Raw genomic sequence first — 17635 nt, forward strand, 5'->3', positions numbered from 1 at the left:
TTGCTGAAAATGGACTGGATTTATTTATTTTTTTCCAATAAAGTGAATCAAAAAATTTCCATATAAATAACTGAAATTGAAAACCAAATTACCTTTCATGTGAAAAAGATTAACAGTCAACAGTCTTCCCCGTGACCTAAATTGTGTACCAAATATTTATTCTGATAGAGCCAAATAGATTTGGCTTTACTCATCCACTTGCTTACAGCAATTTTCAATTATTAAATCAAAACATACAGGAACATATAAGGGTAAAGCAAAAGACTAAGGGATAAAACCTCTCATTCAGGGACTCAAGTGCTGTGATTGTTTCAAACATCCCTTCAAATACTCAGATATAAATGGATAAATAAAGTAAACAAACATGATAAAGATATGTTTATTGACATATCCATCAGTGCGGGGTCCAATGCAAATTACCCATGCAAATTATCCAACACAAGAGATCATATTTCCAGTGCCTTTTTTCTTTTTCTTTTTTTTTTTTACTGAAAAGAAAATAAAAATTTTACAAAAGAAAGACTGTGAAGGTATTCCATAATCCTTTTGTCTTTCTTTATGTACACTCTATAGGGGGATTTGCAATAACTGGCGATACAACTTGCCCTTGTTATTATGTCAATCATTCACACAGACTAGTTTTTCGTAAACCCTTTGTGAAACTTCTAATATGACATGAACCAAGTTTGGAAGCTTTGTGTCCATAAAGAGGTATTTTAATGTCTTTATATATATTTAATATTCATAACCAGACAAAGAATGTTCTGATAAAAACCAAACCGGCTGCAATTTTGTAAAAAAAAAAGAAGGAAAAAAAGAACAACAATGGAAGAGTTAAGATTTGTCTTATGTTGCAACAAAAATGAAAAAAACAAAACAAAAAACGATATGGCAGTAAAATCAATATCCAAACGTTAAGGCACAAGGTGGGCCAAATGCTACACCTGTTTAGTCTTCTACAAATAATTTACACTCAAGTCAAACAGTGCAGTTTTACATTTGTTAACTTAATGTTTTCCTTTTGAGCCATTTCTCTATCAACCAGTTTAAGGCAATACATTACAAAAAGAAAACAATATTACAGAGACAATGTACCAAATAAACAGATAACAAAATCCGTTAAGTTTTATGACTCCTATATGCCAATACAGTCGAGTTCTCCTTATGGCTTGGAGCAATAAAAATAATTATAATAAAAATAATGCATAGATTTAAATGATAATCTTACATGCTCTGTTCTCAATACTCAGCACATCTAATACTCATGTCCCACCCGAAAAAATGCTGCTCCAAACCTGATAACTCAGTTGCAATGTGATTAGAAGAAAAAAAAAAGGCAAAAAGGCCAACAATAGTTAGATGAAGGCATCGTGTCATTTTTTTTTTTTTTTTTAAGTTGGAAACAACTGTTGCATTTAGCTGAAATATCCATCAGGTGGGGAAAGAAATTACTACACAGATATATATCTACTTTCCACCCCTGAGGTCCAACGACTTACTGCAGATCTATCATCCCTGTATAACAGTACCTTAAAATGAAAACACACTTGCAGGTGTCCATACACTCCCCACTTTCCAGTTTCCATTAATATCTGTCACAAAACGTGAAGCAGAGAATGCCAGAGTGAGTGTTTCCATTTCTGTTGTCCGTTCTTAATTCAGCACAAGTGCGCCATCTTCTGGTTGCAATGTTAAACTGTTAGTTCATTGAGTTTGATGATGCTTCTTTTAGAGAAAAGGAGGCAGGGAAAGCAGATTTAGTAGATTCGGCCTTTTAAAGTCCATGATGGCGCGCCGTGTGACGTGAACTGCAGTTTTCCAGCGGCTTTTGTTCTGCAATTTTGAGTTTTCAATTCATTTTTAATATAGTACAGGCTTTTTTTTCCGTTTTTGTTGATGAGAAAAAAGGGAAAGTTTTAGAGTCCAGAAAAAGTCCCAACGGTTCAGATGGTTAGCTGAAAGACAGAAGAAACACCAGTAAAAAAACTATTTATCTTTACATTTGTTAGTATTCAGTCAAACAGATAATGAAACTGTTACTAGCTCAAATCTGACTCGTGCTTGACAGAAGAAAAAAAATCTCATATGGACAATTCTAATAAGAGTTGCAAAGTATTTAGTTAGTTCATGAATCCCAAACCACCTTGGTGTCAATTAGGAAAAAAAATCCCAAGTGTCAAACTGCACAGATACCAGGAGGAAGGAAAACAACCAACAACCAGGAAGTCTCATGTTTAAAAAAAAAAAAAAAACCCAGGAGCGCAATTAATAAATTAAAAAAAATTGAAGGTCAGGAGGAAACATCTAAAATACAACATCAACACTTTCTGAAGAAGTTCCTGTCAACAAGTGCTTGATGTTGTGTCTGCTGCTTGGAGGCTGGACTGCGCTCTGCTACAACACAGGAAACAAACAGCAGGTCATGTGACTGACTTCACCACATCTCAGCCTTCATGTTGGGGCTGAAAACAATCAACTTTATGACAACAGCACATCCTCACTTACTGCCCCCCAAGAAAAATGCTACAGAGAGACTTAAAGTTATTGCAACTTTGAAGCTCTAAAATTATGTGCATGATGTGCGATAAACAAGAACAACTTAACACTCTAAACAACAGTTACACAGTAAAGTTACCTCAGCTTTGCCGTATTGCTTTTAGGGTTTTTGCGGAAGGACTGGTTGGGTCCAGAGCGAGTGGACATGCTACGAGGCGAGACTCTAGAAAACGTTGATGGGGGGGTCTTAGGAATCTTCTTTCCAAGGTGGCCAATCCATTTCTTTTGCTCCTCTTGGGTCACAGCCAGTAACAGCATGTCCCGGGCAGTGGTCACGTCGTAGTTCACTGTTGGAGATAACAGAAAAGACTGCAGATTAACACTCAAACCAGGCAAACTGGCTCTCCAATGTGAAGGTTGAAGCAACATGTTGTTTAAGAGAAATAAGTTACCCTGTACCACTGGTTACAGCAGGTGTTTACTCTTTATAGTTGCTTCAGTCTTTGAATAAAACTTTTAAGTGACAATAAATATTATAATGTTATTGTAACATTGATACCCGATATTTTATATTGTTTCCATGGATATAGCAGGTTGCGTTCCACTTTTAAATAACAGCGAATACCATCCTCTGGTATAAACATTGTGTTTTACTCAGGGTTTTAACTGCATTGGAATTAAAAGGTCGGGTTATGTTCAGCAAATTCTAGACTTTTTTGAGCTCAGCGTCCAAAAGGCAGGACTTCACCTTTGCAAGGAGCAATGACGTCCTCCTTTTTGTCGAGGTGGTCCCTGTGGCACTTCACATGGCAGCGGCGGCACTCAAGAGCCGGAGGAGGCTTGAACACGTGCCACAGGGGCTTGGCGCAGGCCTCACAGTTGGAGGGGAAGTGATATAGCGTGGGGATGAACTCATGACCCTTGTGTGCGAGACAGTTGGTCTTTTCGCCCTGCGGGACCGGCTCCATGTCCGCCTCCTTCCTGCACTCTCCCTCGTTGGCGTACAGAATCTGAAAAGACAGACACACAAAAATCTGAGTCACATGGAAACGTGGCAGGATGAAGCGTTATGGCTGCCATCTTGGTCGCAAGTATCCAACCTGGAATATCCGAGGAATCTCTTCTGTTTCGGCTCGGTACACATCTCCTTGAGTGACTGGTCTCACGTGAAACAGTTTGCTAGGAAAGAAAAAAAAAATTACAAAAATTAGAACCGACAATATAATACATAATTGACTAGTTTCAGTTTATTTTTTTGTGTAGACGGAGTACCATGCAAAATTGAAATAATAGGAACAAATGAGTACTCACTCTATATCAAGTACCATGGAGGGGTTAGACTGTTCTTTATCTTGCTCATCATTGTAGAACAGAATCTTCTTACTGCTCACCACAACATACTGCAATTATCCAGAACACAGTAAGTGGAACCTTCGCTTAACAATCAAAAAGTTGGAAGTTGAGTCAGATTTCAAGAAGAGCAAGAGTACCTGTTTCTTCCATCCATATCGCTTGATATTAGCACGATTAGGAATGGACAACCAACCCTCCAGTCTGGAGTCTGAAAAGAAATCCACATGCAAACAATTAGCATCTATGTGGTTCATGAAGCAGGCAGGGAGAAGGCCATGCAGCAATCAGAAATCAACTGGGGAAAAACAAAACTCCAAGGCCGTACTACAAGGCTGCTGTAAAAGAAAAAGAAAAAATGTATATATACATAACAAGGTTTAAGGAGACCGCATTGAAGCCAGTGACAGGACTGTAAATATCCCATGCAGGTGGAAATTAAACAGAGTTAATAGTTTTTAACAGCAAGTTCGTGGTGGAATATCTTATTTAGTCAGGGTTCCTACAAGATTACTTATTAGTCCTTTATCTTCATTTTTATATGTGAAATACAAAAGGCAAGCTTAAAAAGATGTGACCTGCAAAAATTCCAAACTGGAAGGAAGGTCAGACAAAAAGAATGATCAGGAACACGGAAAAGACAAAAAGATGAGGAAGAAAGGGATGTGGGACACAAGAAAAGAAGGGGAACAAGAAGCCAGACAAGGAAAGAAGAAAGGAAGGAAGAATAAAAGAAAGGAAGTAACCAAAAAGAAAAAAATTGCTGAACACAAAAAAGGAATGGAGATAGGAACAAGGAGAGCAGGACAGATGAGCCATAGCTAGGAGAAGGACAGACACTCAATATGAAAGACATAATGAGGCAATCTAGCAGGTGAGCAAAGAAAGGACATGACGAAGGAACAAATGAATGAAAACGGAAGAACAAGAAGAAAAGAACACAAAAAATTAATAAGGAAGACCAGAAGTTGGGAAGAAGGGCAGAAAAAAATGTCTGAGGATGGAAAGATGCCAAGAAGCAAAGGACAGAAGGAAAGAAACATTTAGACAATGGGATAGAAAAAAAAAATCTGGAATTACAAATATTTTTTTCTGCACACCAAGTTTCTTTTCTCTTTTTTTTAAAAAACCTTTACTGACCTAGAAAATACTGACATCAAAGTCTAGGAACCCTGCTTAGAATATGTTAAAATCAACTCTGAAGGCACAATTTGGTAAGTTGTTTTTTTTTTTTTTGTAAATCAGGCAGTTTTTTCACAGAAACAAACGAATGCAGCACAAGTTACATTTCTACATTTTCTTGTGTTAAAACTACAAAGGAGGGCAGTGCATGTCACTGACAAAACCACAGCCATCATGAGGTCAGTGAACTCAAACGGCCTGGTCTAGAAAACGTAGCAGAGCGAGGGCTGTGTGTGTGCCATCGTGAGCATCACTTCTGGTGAACATGCTGACAAAAACACAACTAGAGTGTAATAAGTTGAAATAAAAGCAGGTTATTAGCGTGACGAAAAAAGTCCCAAATGTGCCGTATGTAGTTTTACTGGCAGTATCACTTTTTAGTATCAATAATTTTCAAAAATAATTTACTTTGTCTTTTCTCTAAAGTGTAATACTTCAACAGACACAGCAGCTCAGGCAGAAGAATATTTGGATAAATCAGGAGGAAAAAAAAACAAAACACAACAGCTCCAGCACATGACGGGCAACAAAGGTTCATCCACCGAGTTACTCACATAGGAAAAGGAATAGAAGTTACAGAGATAAGAGCAAGGAGAACCAACTGGACAAAAGGGGAAATAAGAGAAAGTGTTTTAACCACATACAATTGCATACAATCACAAAGCTGTGCAAACCATTTAATGTTCATGAAGAGATTTGTAAAAAGATTTTAAATCAATCAGTAACCAGAGCTGCTTACTTCCCAATCTTTTTCTGTTCAGTGAACACATTGGTTCTAAAGAAATCAGGTTTCTAGCAGCTGTTAGTAAGTAGAAAATACTCAAATGTTGTTGAATGAAGTAGCAAGGAGATGTAAGAACATTTAAACCATGTTCTACTAATAACACCATGGGAGAGCAAGACTTTCAGAAGGTAACAGGAAGGCTGAATGGAGCATAGCAAAGTTGTTCTGTTATATCCTTCAAATCTCTGCTCAGTATAGACCATGACACATTATAGTTTAATATGAGAGTGAAACATTCCTGCAAGTATAAAACATTGCAAGGATGAGTCAGGGATCTGCTACGTTAATTTTGATAAATATATCAATCGAATCAGCTGATGTTACTTTTTGTGATAAATGCACAAAAAAGTTCTGAAGTGAGCCAGATGGGGGCGACAGAATTCATCAAACTGGATGCCAACCACAGGAAATAATAGAGAAGGATCAATATTTGTTTATTTGAACATAAATTATTAAACTGAGCTTGATTACAAGGCGATTGACACACCAATTCTCTTAATGTTTATGTTAAGTTACGCTTAATGTTTAACAAAAAAAGTAAATCAGAGTAAAAAAAAAAGTTAAGTATTGTTATACCAAAAAATATGGATATGGTAAACATTTTTCCTCTTATATTGAAAAAAAGGCACCCGACTTTAGATGTCATAATAAAAAATAAAAAAAACTATGGAAAAAAAGGCAGTAAAAAAATGTAATTCTGCTCTAATATTTCTCTACAGCTATTATCAAAATTAATTCAGTTAAACTCTGTACTGACTGATCAAAACTTTGCAGAAACTGAAGATCAAAAATTGGCTGTAAAACACACATCTCCAGCTTAGGTTTCTACTCCAAACAAAAACCTTGCAGTAGATTTATGATTTTTTTATAGGCAAAAATCGTAAATCTGCTGACAGTCACTGTTGACAAACAAGATATATTGGATTTATGTCAAGGTAATACTCAACCAGGAATGTTACGTAAAAAGTTAAAACTGATAAATGTTTACCGTAGGATAGCAAAAAGATATATATATTTTTAACACATCTGATTTGTTTTTTATGAGTTGCATCATTGCCATCTACCTACCTGCAGGGTTACTGTCTGTTTCATCCGTCTGCAGGCTGGTGACGCTGGAATTCTCCACACGCTGCTGCAAGTCGCTCAGCTTCTCGCGCAGCTGCTCGATGTCGCTCTCCTTGCTGGCCAGCTGCATCTGCAGCTCGTTGCGATGTGTGCTTTCTTCTACGAGTTGCTGGAGACAGCAAGGTGAAGCGTTTTGTATTAAAATCAAGTTACACAAGCAATACTCCATCTCTGTTTTAGTTATTTGGGACCATAACCCACCGCCTGCATCTCGTTGACCTCCTTCTGATATTTGATGGCCATATGGTTAAACTTCTCTTTCTCCTGATTGAGCTCCTGTTGAAGCTTGCGGTTCTCTTTCTCCTTCTTGCGCAGTTCTGCAGTGCTACCTTTCTTCTTCTGGTCGAGCTTCATGTCTTTACGATTCATAATCTCAGCCAGCTTGTTCACGGCCTAAAAAGACATGATGAAAACTGTTAGTCGCTCCACTATTAGTCAGTACATAATATCTGCAGACCTCAGAATCTCATTTATACCTGAGTCTTCAACGTGCGCTCAGTTTGGAGCACCTTCTCATAGTGGGCTTTGGCTGAAGCCGTGATCTCTTCCTTCTGGGAGAGGTATTCTGGAGGATAAAATGTGGTCCGTGTTATCAATAAAAGGGCTCCTCAAATATTCAAAACTTCTGCAATTCAAAATTTCCATAGATGACTATAGTAGAAAGTTGGAAGTGGTATTTATCCCATCATTTATCATTAATTGTAAAAAAATTGTTATTGATTTATTGTTGTCATAATAAATTTCAGTTATTTATGGTAAATAAGAAACAATCTGATTGGAAATGTTTTTCTATTTTCTCCTCTGTTTCACTAACGCATCGATAAATGTCACTAATTTCAAAAATATGATTAAATGGATTTACTGTGTGCAGCTTAAAGATAAAATTCATACTGTTTTTAACTAAGTGGCATCATGGAGAGGCCCATTTCAAAGGGGAATTGTTTTTCAAGAATATTTGTGTTGATGACATTATGAATGTCACAGCTATAGTTACGTAAAAATATGTTTATTTTTATTATAATCCTTAACACAATAGCACCACAAAGAATTGTGGTAAGATTCAACGTTTACATTACCCACTCCTCCAATGAAGGTTTAAACTGAAAAATATCTACCAGTAATTTATGGCAAACAGTTCTATAGTGGTCATCATTCTTTAAATATGGAATAAAATGGAAGGATGGGTAGATAGAAAAAGAGGACAAATTGCCCTGCTGAAAACTTATGGATGGATAAACTGATAGACAAAGGGACAAACAGGACAGATAAAAGGACAGGAAGCAAATTTTTACTCTTTTCCATTTCCTTTTTCCATCTTTAGAGACCTAAAAACTACTTCGGTAAAATTACATCCTTTTCTAGACTGTGAATGATCCACAGCTTGATGACATCATCACAAAGCACCAAGGACAGAAGACAGTACCTTCCTCCTGAAGACGAAGCTTCTCGCTCAACTCCGTATTGTTTTTGCTGAGGTGCTCCACGTCTTTGGTCAAAGTTTTATTGGATTCTTCAAGCTGCATGCAATTTTGACAACAATCATTTTGATCACTCCGGGTTACTAAAGTTAAAGCCACAAAAGTAAAACTTTTAACGGAAGTATTTCAGATTAGCTCACCTGTGCAATAGTGGCTTCTCGTTCACCAATCTCCTGCTTGTGCCGAGCCGTTGCTTTCTTGTTCTCCTGGCTGAGTTCAAAGTACTGCTCTTCCTGCAGAGCCCGAGCGAGTTGCTCAGACTCGGCTTTGGTCACCGTCAGGTCCAGCTGAGCAGACAGCGAGTCTCTGCACCACAGAAGACAAATAAATAAAAGCCCTCAGACTCAGATTCTCAAAGTGGCAAAAAACATCAACAGGAGTTCACCACATACCTTTCACTTATCAAATCATGCACCTTCTTCTGAGCTTCTTGTACCTGCCGGTTCCGTTCTTCAATCTCCTCTTTCAGCTCCCTAACCTGAGTTTTGTAAAGTGTCTGCAAGAGGAGGAAACGCGTGATGTGTCTACAGTAGGAAAATAAGAGACAACTGCACTGTGGGACTTTCACTTACAGAAAAATACTGTTCGGCTTCAAGCTGGTCCTGAAGTTCCCTCATCTGTCCTTCGTTGCCTCTGTACTGTCTGTCAAAACAACTCCCAAATAAGTCATGTGTTCATTTGTTTAAATCACAAATCTAGTCATCAAAACTTAAGTCCGCCGCCCCCAAAAGAATAATACCAAGAATCTAAAATCATCTTATTTAGTAGAACAGAGCTAGAGGATTAGTGGAAGGAGCCGGAGCTGCCGTAAAGCCTAATCCTGTTGGGTAAACATCTCCAATCAGCTTTGGCCTGCTCATGTTCTAAGCTGGAATAATAGCACTCATTTGAAAATAACAGCCAATTGGAAAGCAATTTACACGTTGACTTCCTAAGAGAATTACTGACCCATGTTGCACAATAAGGAAATAAGAAATCCCATGTGGACCTGCTGCCAGCTTGTTCCGCAGTGAAAAAGTGCCAGCATGGTTGAGTAACCCATTCCTCATATAATTATTCTACTCAATCTACCTTTTAACAGGACATGTTTCTAAAAGCATTTCTAGAACATACTTTGTCAGCTGTGCCAGCTGGAACTCCAGTGAGCGTTTACTCTCCAGCGCCGTGTTGATCTCCTGCTTGAGCTGCTTCTCCGAACACCTCAGGCGGTCCACGTCCTGCGTGCGGCTCTTCAGGTCGTTCTGGGCTGCCACGCGCTTACTTGACTCCTGATCCAGATGTGTGTGCAAACCTTTCACCTGACAAAGGGGGATTTTAGAGAGGTGACGAGTTAGAGGGAAAAAAACATAATTATTAATGACTCTTTTAAAACATCCCGAACAACGGATTAGTGCTCTGAATGCTTGAATAGTAATAGGATCTCATAAACTATGGTCTGCAAACATCCTGAAACACCACAATTCTGGAATCATTTCACAACATTGACAAAGAATGAAGCAAACAATAAAATAAGGACATAAAGAAGGAAGCAAGGAAAAGCACAAGGAGTAAGGGACCAAAAGTAGGAAGCCAAAATTAAAATACATAGAAGAGGGAAAAACAGGTAAGACACAAGGAAGCAAAGAAAGAACTGAATTAAGGAAACAGAAGAAAAGTAAAGGGATACAACAGGTCAGAAGGAAGGACATGATAAAAAACAGGAGGATAGACAATAAGCAAAAGAAGGATACGTAAGAAAACATGTATGAAGGAAAGAAGAAAAGAAAGGCCACAAAAAATAAATAAATGAAGGATACAAGAAAGAAAAATAAAGGAATGAAACTCAGGAATAAAAGAAGGATACTAGGAAGGAGGAAATACATTCTACATTTAAATGAGTTTCCCTTCAGTCAAAAATTAAAACACAGATGATGGGCAAAATGTAAAACGAATGCGTTTTATGGCAAACTAAAGATAAAGCATTTGATTTAAATATCAAATATCAGTTAATTAGCATAGTCAATGTTCTTCAAAATATAAGTTAACCGGGATGGGGGGAAACGTTTATATTTTTCCACACCGAATTGCATTTTCCATAAACCAACCTGGAAACCAGGTATGAATCCTGCGTTACATTAAAACTCCCATGTATATCAGCCATTTACTAACCTCATCTTCCAGTCTTTCCTTTTGCTTCATCAGCTGCTCCATTTTCTGCACGGACTGCTTTAGGTCAAACTCCAACATCGAGCACTGCTTCTCAACCTCCACCACACGGCCCTCTGCTCTTATCCTTGCTCCAGTCTCTTCTGACATCTTGTGCTGAACAGCTGCAGTAGATCAGGGAGAGATGCTAGATTAATTCTACAGCCAACAGAAGTAGCTGGGAAAAGTGGAGGCCTTTGTTAAAAATTTTGACTTCAGGGACAATTTCTTTCTGAGTTCTAAAAAATGTGTCAAAATGATGTGAAATTTTAATGCATATAGAATGAAGAGTGTATTCTGTATTAGTCAAAATATTTCATAAATACACATTGAGTTACGCGAGTTTAATGACTTTTACCTGAGTTTCATCTTCAGCTTGCTGGTAATAAGTGAATGCTAAGAAAATCTTAAAAGTTTGACAGTTCAGTATATTTACATGTTTTTCGAAGTGAAATTCTGATCTTGACCTAAAATCGAGTGAATCCAGACTATATTTTTGAAACTGTATTCATCTAGCAGAGCAAAAAAAGAGCAAAAAAAAATAAATCACATAACTGGATATATTTATAAAATGTAATTAATGTAAAATGAGAAAGATCACAACAGAAAATACTAGCAATAATTTGCTGGTATTTATATTTAGCTTTACGTATAAATACAAGCAATTTATATTTGCAAGGTTCAAAACAAAGTGACTTAAATTTAGGAAGGAGGTGAAAAAAATTCTTTAAAGTTTTGTCTCAACATGATTACTTGAAACTTTGGGTAAGACCTTTTTGTAAGTGAATTATCAACAAGTCATATCAAAGCAGAAATGATGGCAGCTAACATGAGCCTGTAGTTTTTGCAAGCTCTTTCCTCTGTTTGCTGAAAGATACTTTCTATCCACATCTGCAAAAAAAGGACACACTGACTGATTTGGATAGAGCAGAGGTTTGAACCAGGAAGACCTCTGTTCCCTTTTTACTCAAGAAAAGTTTAAGGTCATAAACAAAAAAAAACTGTAAGAATAAACTAGAATTTCTTTAGCCTATAAGCTGTAAAATCATTTAATAAAAAATTGATTTACTGATCAATAGTTCCTCTGGTTCTTTGACCTTATCTAGAAGCCAAATTTGGACCTCTGAGGATAGTGTTTAACAAATTATTGTACTGTAGTGTACTTCAAAGCTTGGGCCCTGTGGATGTTTTCATGGTCATGAAAGAGAGAAATTTATGAAACTTATTATTATTCTTAAACAGCAATTCTATTTCAAATTCAATGAGGTGATGTCCCAACATGCTCAGCAGCTTCTGTTCTTTGAATTCTTCTAACCCAAACATCACCTCAAGCTAACTCTGGATCACATAACAGAAAGGTGAGTCTTGAAAATATAATTTACTTAAAGGTAGAAAAGGCTGTGAAAAATAAGAAATATATCCCCCAAAAATTAAAGACCAGGGGAAAGTGGAGGAGCATGCTTGAACACGAGGCTGGCATACCAATCATAGCAGCTGATTTGGCTTCTTCAATAGATTCGTATTTGTCTGTGAGCTGCGCCCGCACCACTCTGTGCTCGGTTTGTTCCTGCTCCAGACGCTGCTGCAGGGTCTTCAGCTTGTAGTTCAGGTCAATCTCCAAACTGTTCTTTTCCTGTTGTATAAACAAAGATTAACCTGAAATGCACAACAATTTCTAGAGGTCAAAAATGGCTGCTGCTCGTGCTGTTTGTGTATACCTTCTCCAGGTAGTTGCTCCGTTCCTGAGCTTGCTTGCGTTCTCCCTCCACTTTGGAAAGATTGATCTTCAAGTTTTTGTTGTCTTCTTGCAGTCCGGTCAATCTCGCTGAGCAGAAAGCAGTCAACCACAATTGTCATTACAAAATCAATTAGTTTGGTACAAACAAGAAATATAACTTGGGTTTCCATCACTCACATTGTGATGGAAACCCAATCACAATGCGATTGTGATTGATGTCTTATGGGAAAAGACAGCATCCTCCTCTTATGAGAAGGAGGATGCACCCTCCTTCTCAGTGGCAGTGAGAAGAAAGGAGCATTATGGAAATTGTTTTAATCACTTCCCACTTAAATCTCTATTCTATAACTCCTTGAAGGAAAAATATTCAACTGAATGAGCTAAACTGAATTTAACTGAGATGGATTGAATCTTTTTTAGCCTTTTTTGCTCACCTTGCAGTTCCCTCATCTCCTCTGAACCCTCACTGTAGTTTCTTCGCTCCAACTCCAGTGTACTCTGAAGCAGCAGCAGCTCCTTCTCTAGCTGCGCCTTCTCTTCATCAGCGCCCCTGCTTCTTTCCTGCAGCTCACGGTTCAAAGTCTCCAGTTGGCTCATGGACTTCGTCATTTCCGTGTGGCTCTTCCTCAGTCTCGCTGCTGTGTCTGACTCCGCTCGCAACAAGTCGTTTGCCTCCTCCAGCTTTCAGTTGCGTTAATAAAAAAGGAACAACAAAAGGTTTTAAATCATGCTCCAACAGCAGAGTACTGATCTTACTGGCAGTGTTGCGTTATATTTGTGCTTGGTCACACAGATTGTGATTTAAAAAAAAAAAAAGAGTGAGGATGAACACTATCACTTTTGTTAGCAACCGTAAACTTCCAACATATTTTGTTGCTATTTTATGTGATGGACCAACACAAAGTGGAAGAACAATAATACATTCTATCAAATAAAAATGGGTGACAGGCAAATATGCAGCCACTTATATGAAAAAAAAAGTCAATAACAAGTCTAATTTGGACAGAGATACAAAAGTGTGTGTGTGTGTACCTGCTTCTGCAATTGGACAATCTTGTCATTTGAGGCCTGTGAGTTCTGACTGATCTTCCTCATATCTTCAAGCTGCTCCTTTAAATTTGACACTGACGGGAAGGGGGTGGAAGAAGAGTGAGACAATCCCTCAGTTAATTTCTAAATCCACACAAACCTCTCACAAATCTCTTAAAAGCTTTTTTTTTTTTTTTGGAAAGTATGTTTCTGAAATCTCGTAGCTTAATACATTGTTGTAAAGTCTTTGAAAAGTTAAGAGGGATGCAGAAATGCACCAAGAGTTCACTGTTTCAAAAATTCAACTGGATCGTGCAGCACTTTAAGAACTTGAACGCCTCCCACTTATAAAGCCAGCAGCACTTCATTACTTTTACCTTCATTCTCTAAGTTGCGCCTCTTTTCTCCCTCCTGGTCAGCTTTTCTTTGGTACTCAGTGAATCTGTGCTGCAGCATAATCTTGTCTTTCTCCAGCAGAGACACGCTGGCTTCTGCACTCTTCCTCAGGTTCGCCTGTGGCAAGGAAAAACAGAGAGCAGCTGTGATGCAGGAGAAACCAAATCCTTAGCCAAAGCCAAAGATGATAAACAGGCATTTATTTAACTTCACTTCCCACTGCTAACTTGTGTTTGAAGAACTGTGGCTCTTTCATCAGGACACAGCATTAAAATTTGTTCATATTTACTTCAAATCTCTTAAAAATAAGAAAGTAAAAAAAGAGCATCTACCTCCTCATCCAACTCCTTCATAATCTTCTCAATCTTGGTGTTTGATGCCCTAGGGAGAACAGAAATGTTATGCGTTATATATGCACAAGATATATAATCTTACAGTTACAGATGAATGCAAAGTTTGGCTTCCTGTTTATAATCAAAGAGTCGCATTCCACCAGGCTGGAAGGGATCAATCTACACCAAGTGAATAACTTACCCCTTGTGCAATTTTCCTTCACAAATCTAACAGTTTAACTAGAAACAGTTGCTTGTGGGATTCTTTTAAACAACTTCGCTCAGCAGGGATGAAGTCACAACATTTCATATGTTTTCACTTAAATCAGGTCAGCAAATGCATATTGTGCAAGAGTAATGTTTTAATCCATACCTGCATTTCTGTTCCAGCTCATCTTTTTGTTGCATTTCTCTGTGGAGTTGCTCCTCTAATTGGTAGATCTGTTTTTGCAAGTTCTCCAGCTAAAAAGAGAAAAAAATGATTTTTGACGGATGAAGAAAATGGCAGACATTCACATTGTCTACACTTTGAGCTAATGTGTCATACCGTACTCACATGACTCTTGTCCTCTTTTGTTGAGCTGCTACGTTTGTCGCTGGTCTTTGAGGCAGCGGATCCACGCAAAGGACTGAAAAAAAAAAGGGGAAGAGTATGAGTCTCTTCCCATTTCAGTTTAGGAAATGGGAAGATATTTTAGGGAATAAAGAGAATAAAAATATACAATTGTAAAGAAAATCTTAGGACACATGCTTCACTTCAATTATGTGTACCAATTTTACCAACAAAAACAATTCTTTCAATTGTTTCAGCTCACATTGTATTTACTTTTTAATTAATTGCTTACTGATTCTTCTTGTAATTAATTAATTTGTCATGTTAAGACTACTTTAAATGTAATATCTTTCAGTAGACAACAGGAAGGCTGGATGGCGTACAGCTGCTGTTTTATCCTTCTGAGCTTTTAACCTATGTCTGCCTTAAAAACCTGCTGAATATGGAAAGGTTGGAAGAATTTTGGAAATCTCAGATTTAAAAGATTAGTTCAGGTATTTTGAAATGAGGTTCTGTGAAGTTATTCCAGAGAAGAGTTTCCTTATGTGGAGCAGAAAGATGCTTATTGGACAGTAAATAAATCCTGAGAGTTGTGGGCAGTCTGAAGTAAACTGGGGAGGTTTAGCTGAACTTTGTTATTTAAAACAACTCAAACTAAAAGTATTTGTATTTGCTCAGACCCAAGCGCCACAAAAAACAAAACAGTTTTTTAGATTTTATGGAACAATGTTTGATGTGCAAATACAATGGAGATGGTGTATTTTCCAAGTCTCTGTGATTCTGTCAGGTTCATTAAAAAAATAAAAAGTTTTCCAAATCAGCTGATGAAGCAAATTCATAGAGTCTGTCTCCTTAACATGTTAGCGTTCCACCAATCCAACACTGCGACTACTTTTCCAACAGGGCTCAGTAATCGTTTTATGAAAACTACGATCAATGTATCCCTGGATAATCCCACCAAAAAATTTTCAACAATGTTCTAAATTACAGCTCTAAGAGTTGCCTGACATACATACTGTTGATTGCTGTAATACGTGAAGCCGACAAAAGGGAGCTGATTGCCCACAAACGCCTTCGGTATGGGAAAGGTTTCCTCCTCTCCCCGGTCTTCCTCGATGTCATCAAAATTACTGGTGTCTATATCACTGCTGAGTTCAGGCACCACAGGGGCAGCGGCTAAAAAAAACACAAAAAACAAAGATTAACACCACTTTCACACAGCCAAAAGCGATAAAGCACAAGATTACCACCAAGAGTTACAAACTCACAAAAGTGACTTATCTGATCCAAACTCAGATTGCAATCTCTGAATTTCAGCTGATATGGTGTTTTTGTTTAGTGTAATTTGTTTATTGCATAAAAAATTGCTCTGAAAAATAATTTTTCAATTATGTCTAAAGATTTGCAGTGTCCTTGGCACAAATCTTCTAGCATTACAGACATAGTTCAGACACCCTTGAAAACAAATGAAAGCAGTTGTCTGGCAGAGCTGATTTACCATTGAATCAACAGAAGCAGTGAACAACAAAGTGCTGACTTCAGCACAGAAACCTATCACACATAAAGCCACTAAAGAACTGAGTGCAGCTGCTGGATTTAGCCCTACGTTTCCAATCGTTCCGTGCTGCAGCGTCACTCGCAGCACATTAACGTCGGGAGTTTGACTGCCTCCCCGTTCTTGGCCTCAAAGAGGCTGTGCTGCCAATGATTACTCGGAGCAGGAATCACGTTTAGTCTTGGAAAGGATACTGAATGAATGGCTTGTCTGCAAGAATTTCCTGCAACTGTCTGCAGTAGGTCAAATGGAAAACATGATCACTGGCCTCATGATTTAAATAACAGTTTTGTAACTGTTAAATGAAATGGGATTTGTAAAATGCTGATGAAATAGCGAGGTAAAAATTCTTACTCTCTCGGATGTTATCCCATGTCCATTGGTCATTTTTGAAGAAAGGGTGCCTCTTGATCTCGTCTACTCCATTGCGACCAAGCCGAACTTCTCTACATGGGGGAGAGGTGTTCGCATTTTAACAGCTCAATAGACTCCGTGACCGTGGAATGCCATTTGTACATGCTAGATTATTTCAGTGCAGTGGATGCCTAAACAAGCAAAACATCTATTGATTTCCAACCTGTCAGTCAAGAAAGCACAGATGAGATTTTTGGCATCATTGGAAATGTCACTGTCATCTGGGAAGGTCAGGGCATTCTTGTGGTTCATGATTTTACTGTAAGTCCCCACCAGTGAGTCTGCGTAGAAAGGTGTATCGCCTGTCCACAAGACAGTCCAAAATTAAGAGCGATAAATTCAGTTACACGACTCTGACCGATTTTGTGATGAATAGTGGGTTTATTATAAAACAGCAAGGAAAAAAAAAGACTCACCAACAAGCATCTCATAAAGAAACACTCCTACTGACCACCAGTCACATTCTCTGCCATAGTTGCCATTTCCTCCCTGGGATTTCAGTACCTCAGGCGAAATGTAGTCTGGGGTTCCAACTGCTGTGTCACATTGTACCATCCCATCCTGACGAGAAAAAATATCAAAACCATTTAATTATATGACTGAAAAACAAAAAACAGAAAGACATCCAAAAACTCAGTGAAAACTGAATTTAGTTTTTTTTTTTTTTTAAAAATGAAAATGATACCTCATTCATCTTCATGCATGTTCCAAAGTCTGCAAGTTTTAAGTGACCTGCTTTGTCGAGCAACATGTTATCGGGTTTTACATCTCTGTTGAAACAAAAATAAAAACAGTCAGCAAAAACTGCTGAGCAGCAGGACATTCAACTCAAACATTTGTATCTGAAAACATATAAACGACAACTTGCACTGCAATGGAAGGTTTTTGTAGATTATTACACAATTCCATTAAAGTTTGTTGTGTATGATTGGTATTGGTTTACTTCACAACGTTTAATTAAACATGCATCTTTGTTGTCATAGAACAAAATAGGAGATAGGATCAAAATGTTTGTGCTG

The 17635-nt window shown here is 37.9% G+C and overlaps 1 protein-coding gene across 4 annotated transcripts in view; it reads right to left on the bottom strand.

The window, feature by feature from the left end:
- Positions 1-365: 365 nt before the first annotated feature.
- The window catches only part of rock1 (Rho-associated, coiled-coil containing protein kinase 1), a 33060-nt gene continuing 15790 nt past the window's right edge, over positions 366-17635 (bottom strand). The window contains exons 6-33 of one of the 4 annotated variants that reach the window (XM_055033037.1): positions 17302-17386; positions 17033-17177; positions 16780-16918; positions 16557-16648; positions 15664-15823; positions 14651-14723; positions 14468-14556; positions 14095-14143; positions 13744-13879; positions 13370-13461; positions 12772-13018; positions 12318-12424; positions 12082-12232; positions 10564-10724; positions 9529-9713; positions 8988-9057; positions 8808-8911; positions 8556-8721; positions 8361-8454; positions 7414-7502; positions 7139-7330; positions 6881-7046; positions 3987-4057; positions 3808-3896; positions 3597-3675; positions 3245-3506; positions 2636-2843; positions 366-2394 (exon numbers count right to left, since the gene is read on the bottom strand). In XM_055033037.1, the coding sequence (XP_054889012.1) occupies positions 2343-2394; positions 2636-2843; positions 3245-3506; positions 3597-3675; positions 3808-3896; positions 3987-4057; positions 6881-7046; positions 7139-7330; positions 7414-7502; positions 8361-8454; positions 8556-8721; positions 8808-8911; positions 8988-9057; positions 9529-9713; positions 10564-10724; positions 12082-12232; positions 12318-12424; positions 12772-13018; positions 13370-13461; positions 13744-13879; positions 14095-14143; positions 14468-14556; positions 14651-14723; positions 15664-15823; positions 16557-16648; positions 16780-16918; positions 17033-17177; positions 17302-17386 (3553 nt within the window). In that variant the 3' untranslated portion in view covers positions 366-2342. Of the gene's footprint in view, positions 2395-2635; positions 2844-3244; positions 3507-3596; positions 3676-3807; positions 3897-3986; positions 4058-5582; positions 5630-6880; positions 7047-7138; positions 7331-7413; positions 7503-8360; positions 8455-8555; positions 8722-8807; positions 8912-8987; positions 9058-9528; positions 9714-10563; positions 10725-12081; positions 12233-12317; positions 12425-12771; positions 13019-13369; positions 13462-13743; positions 13880-14094; positions 14144-14467; positions 14557-14641; positions 14724-15663; positions 15824-16556; positions 16649-16779; positions 16919-17032; positions 17178-17301; positions 17387-17635 lie in introns of those variants that run through there. The other 3 variants (XM_055033038.1, XM_055033036.1, XR_008606173.1) reach the window with 3 other exon arrangements.

This window comes from Poeciliopsis prolifica, unplaced genomic scaffold (assembly GCF_027474105.1).
Source record: "Poeciliopsis prolifica strain line A6 unplaced genomic scaffold, Auburn_PproV2 SCAFFOLD008, whole genome shotgun sequence".
Classification (NCBI taxonomy): Eukaryota; Metazoa; Chordata; class Actinopteri; order Cyprinodontiformes; family Poeciliidae; genus Poeciliopsis; species Poeciliopsis prolifica.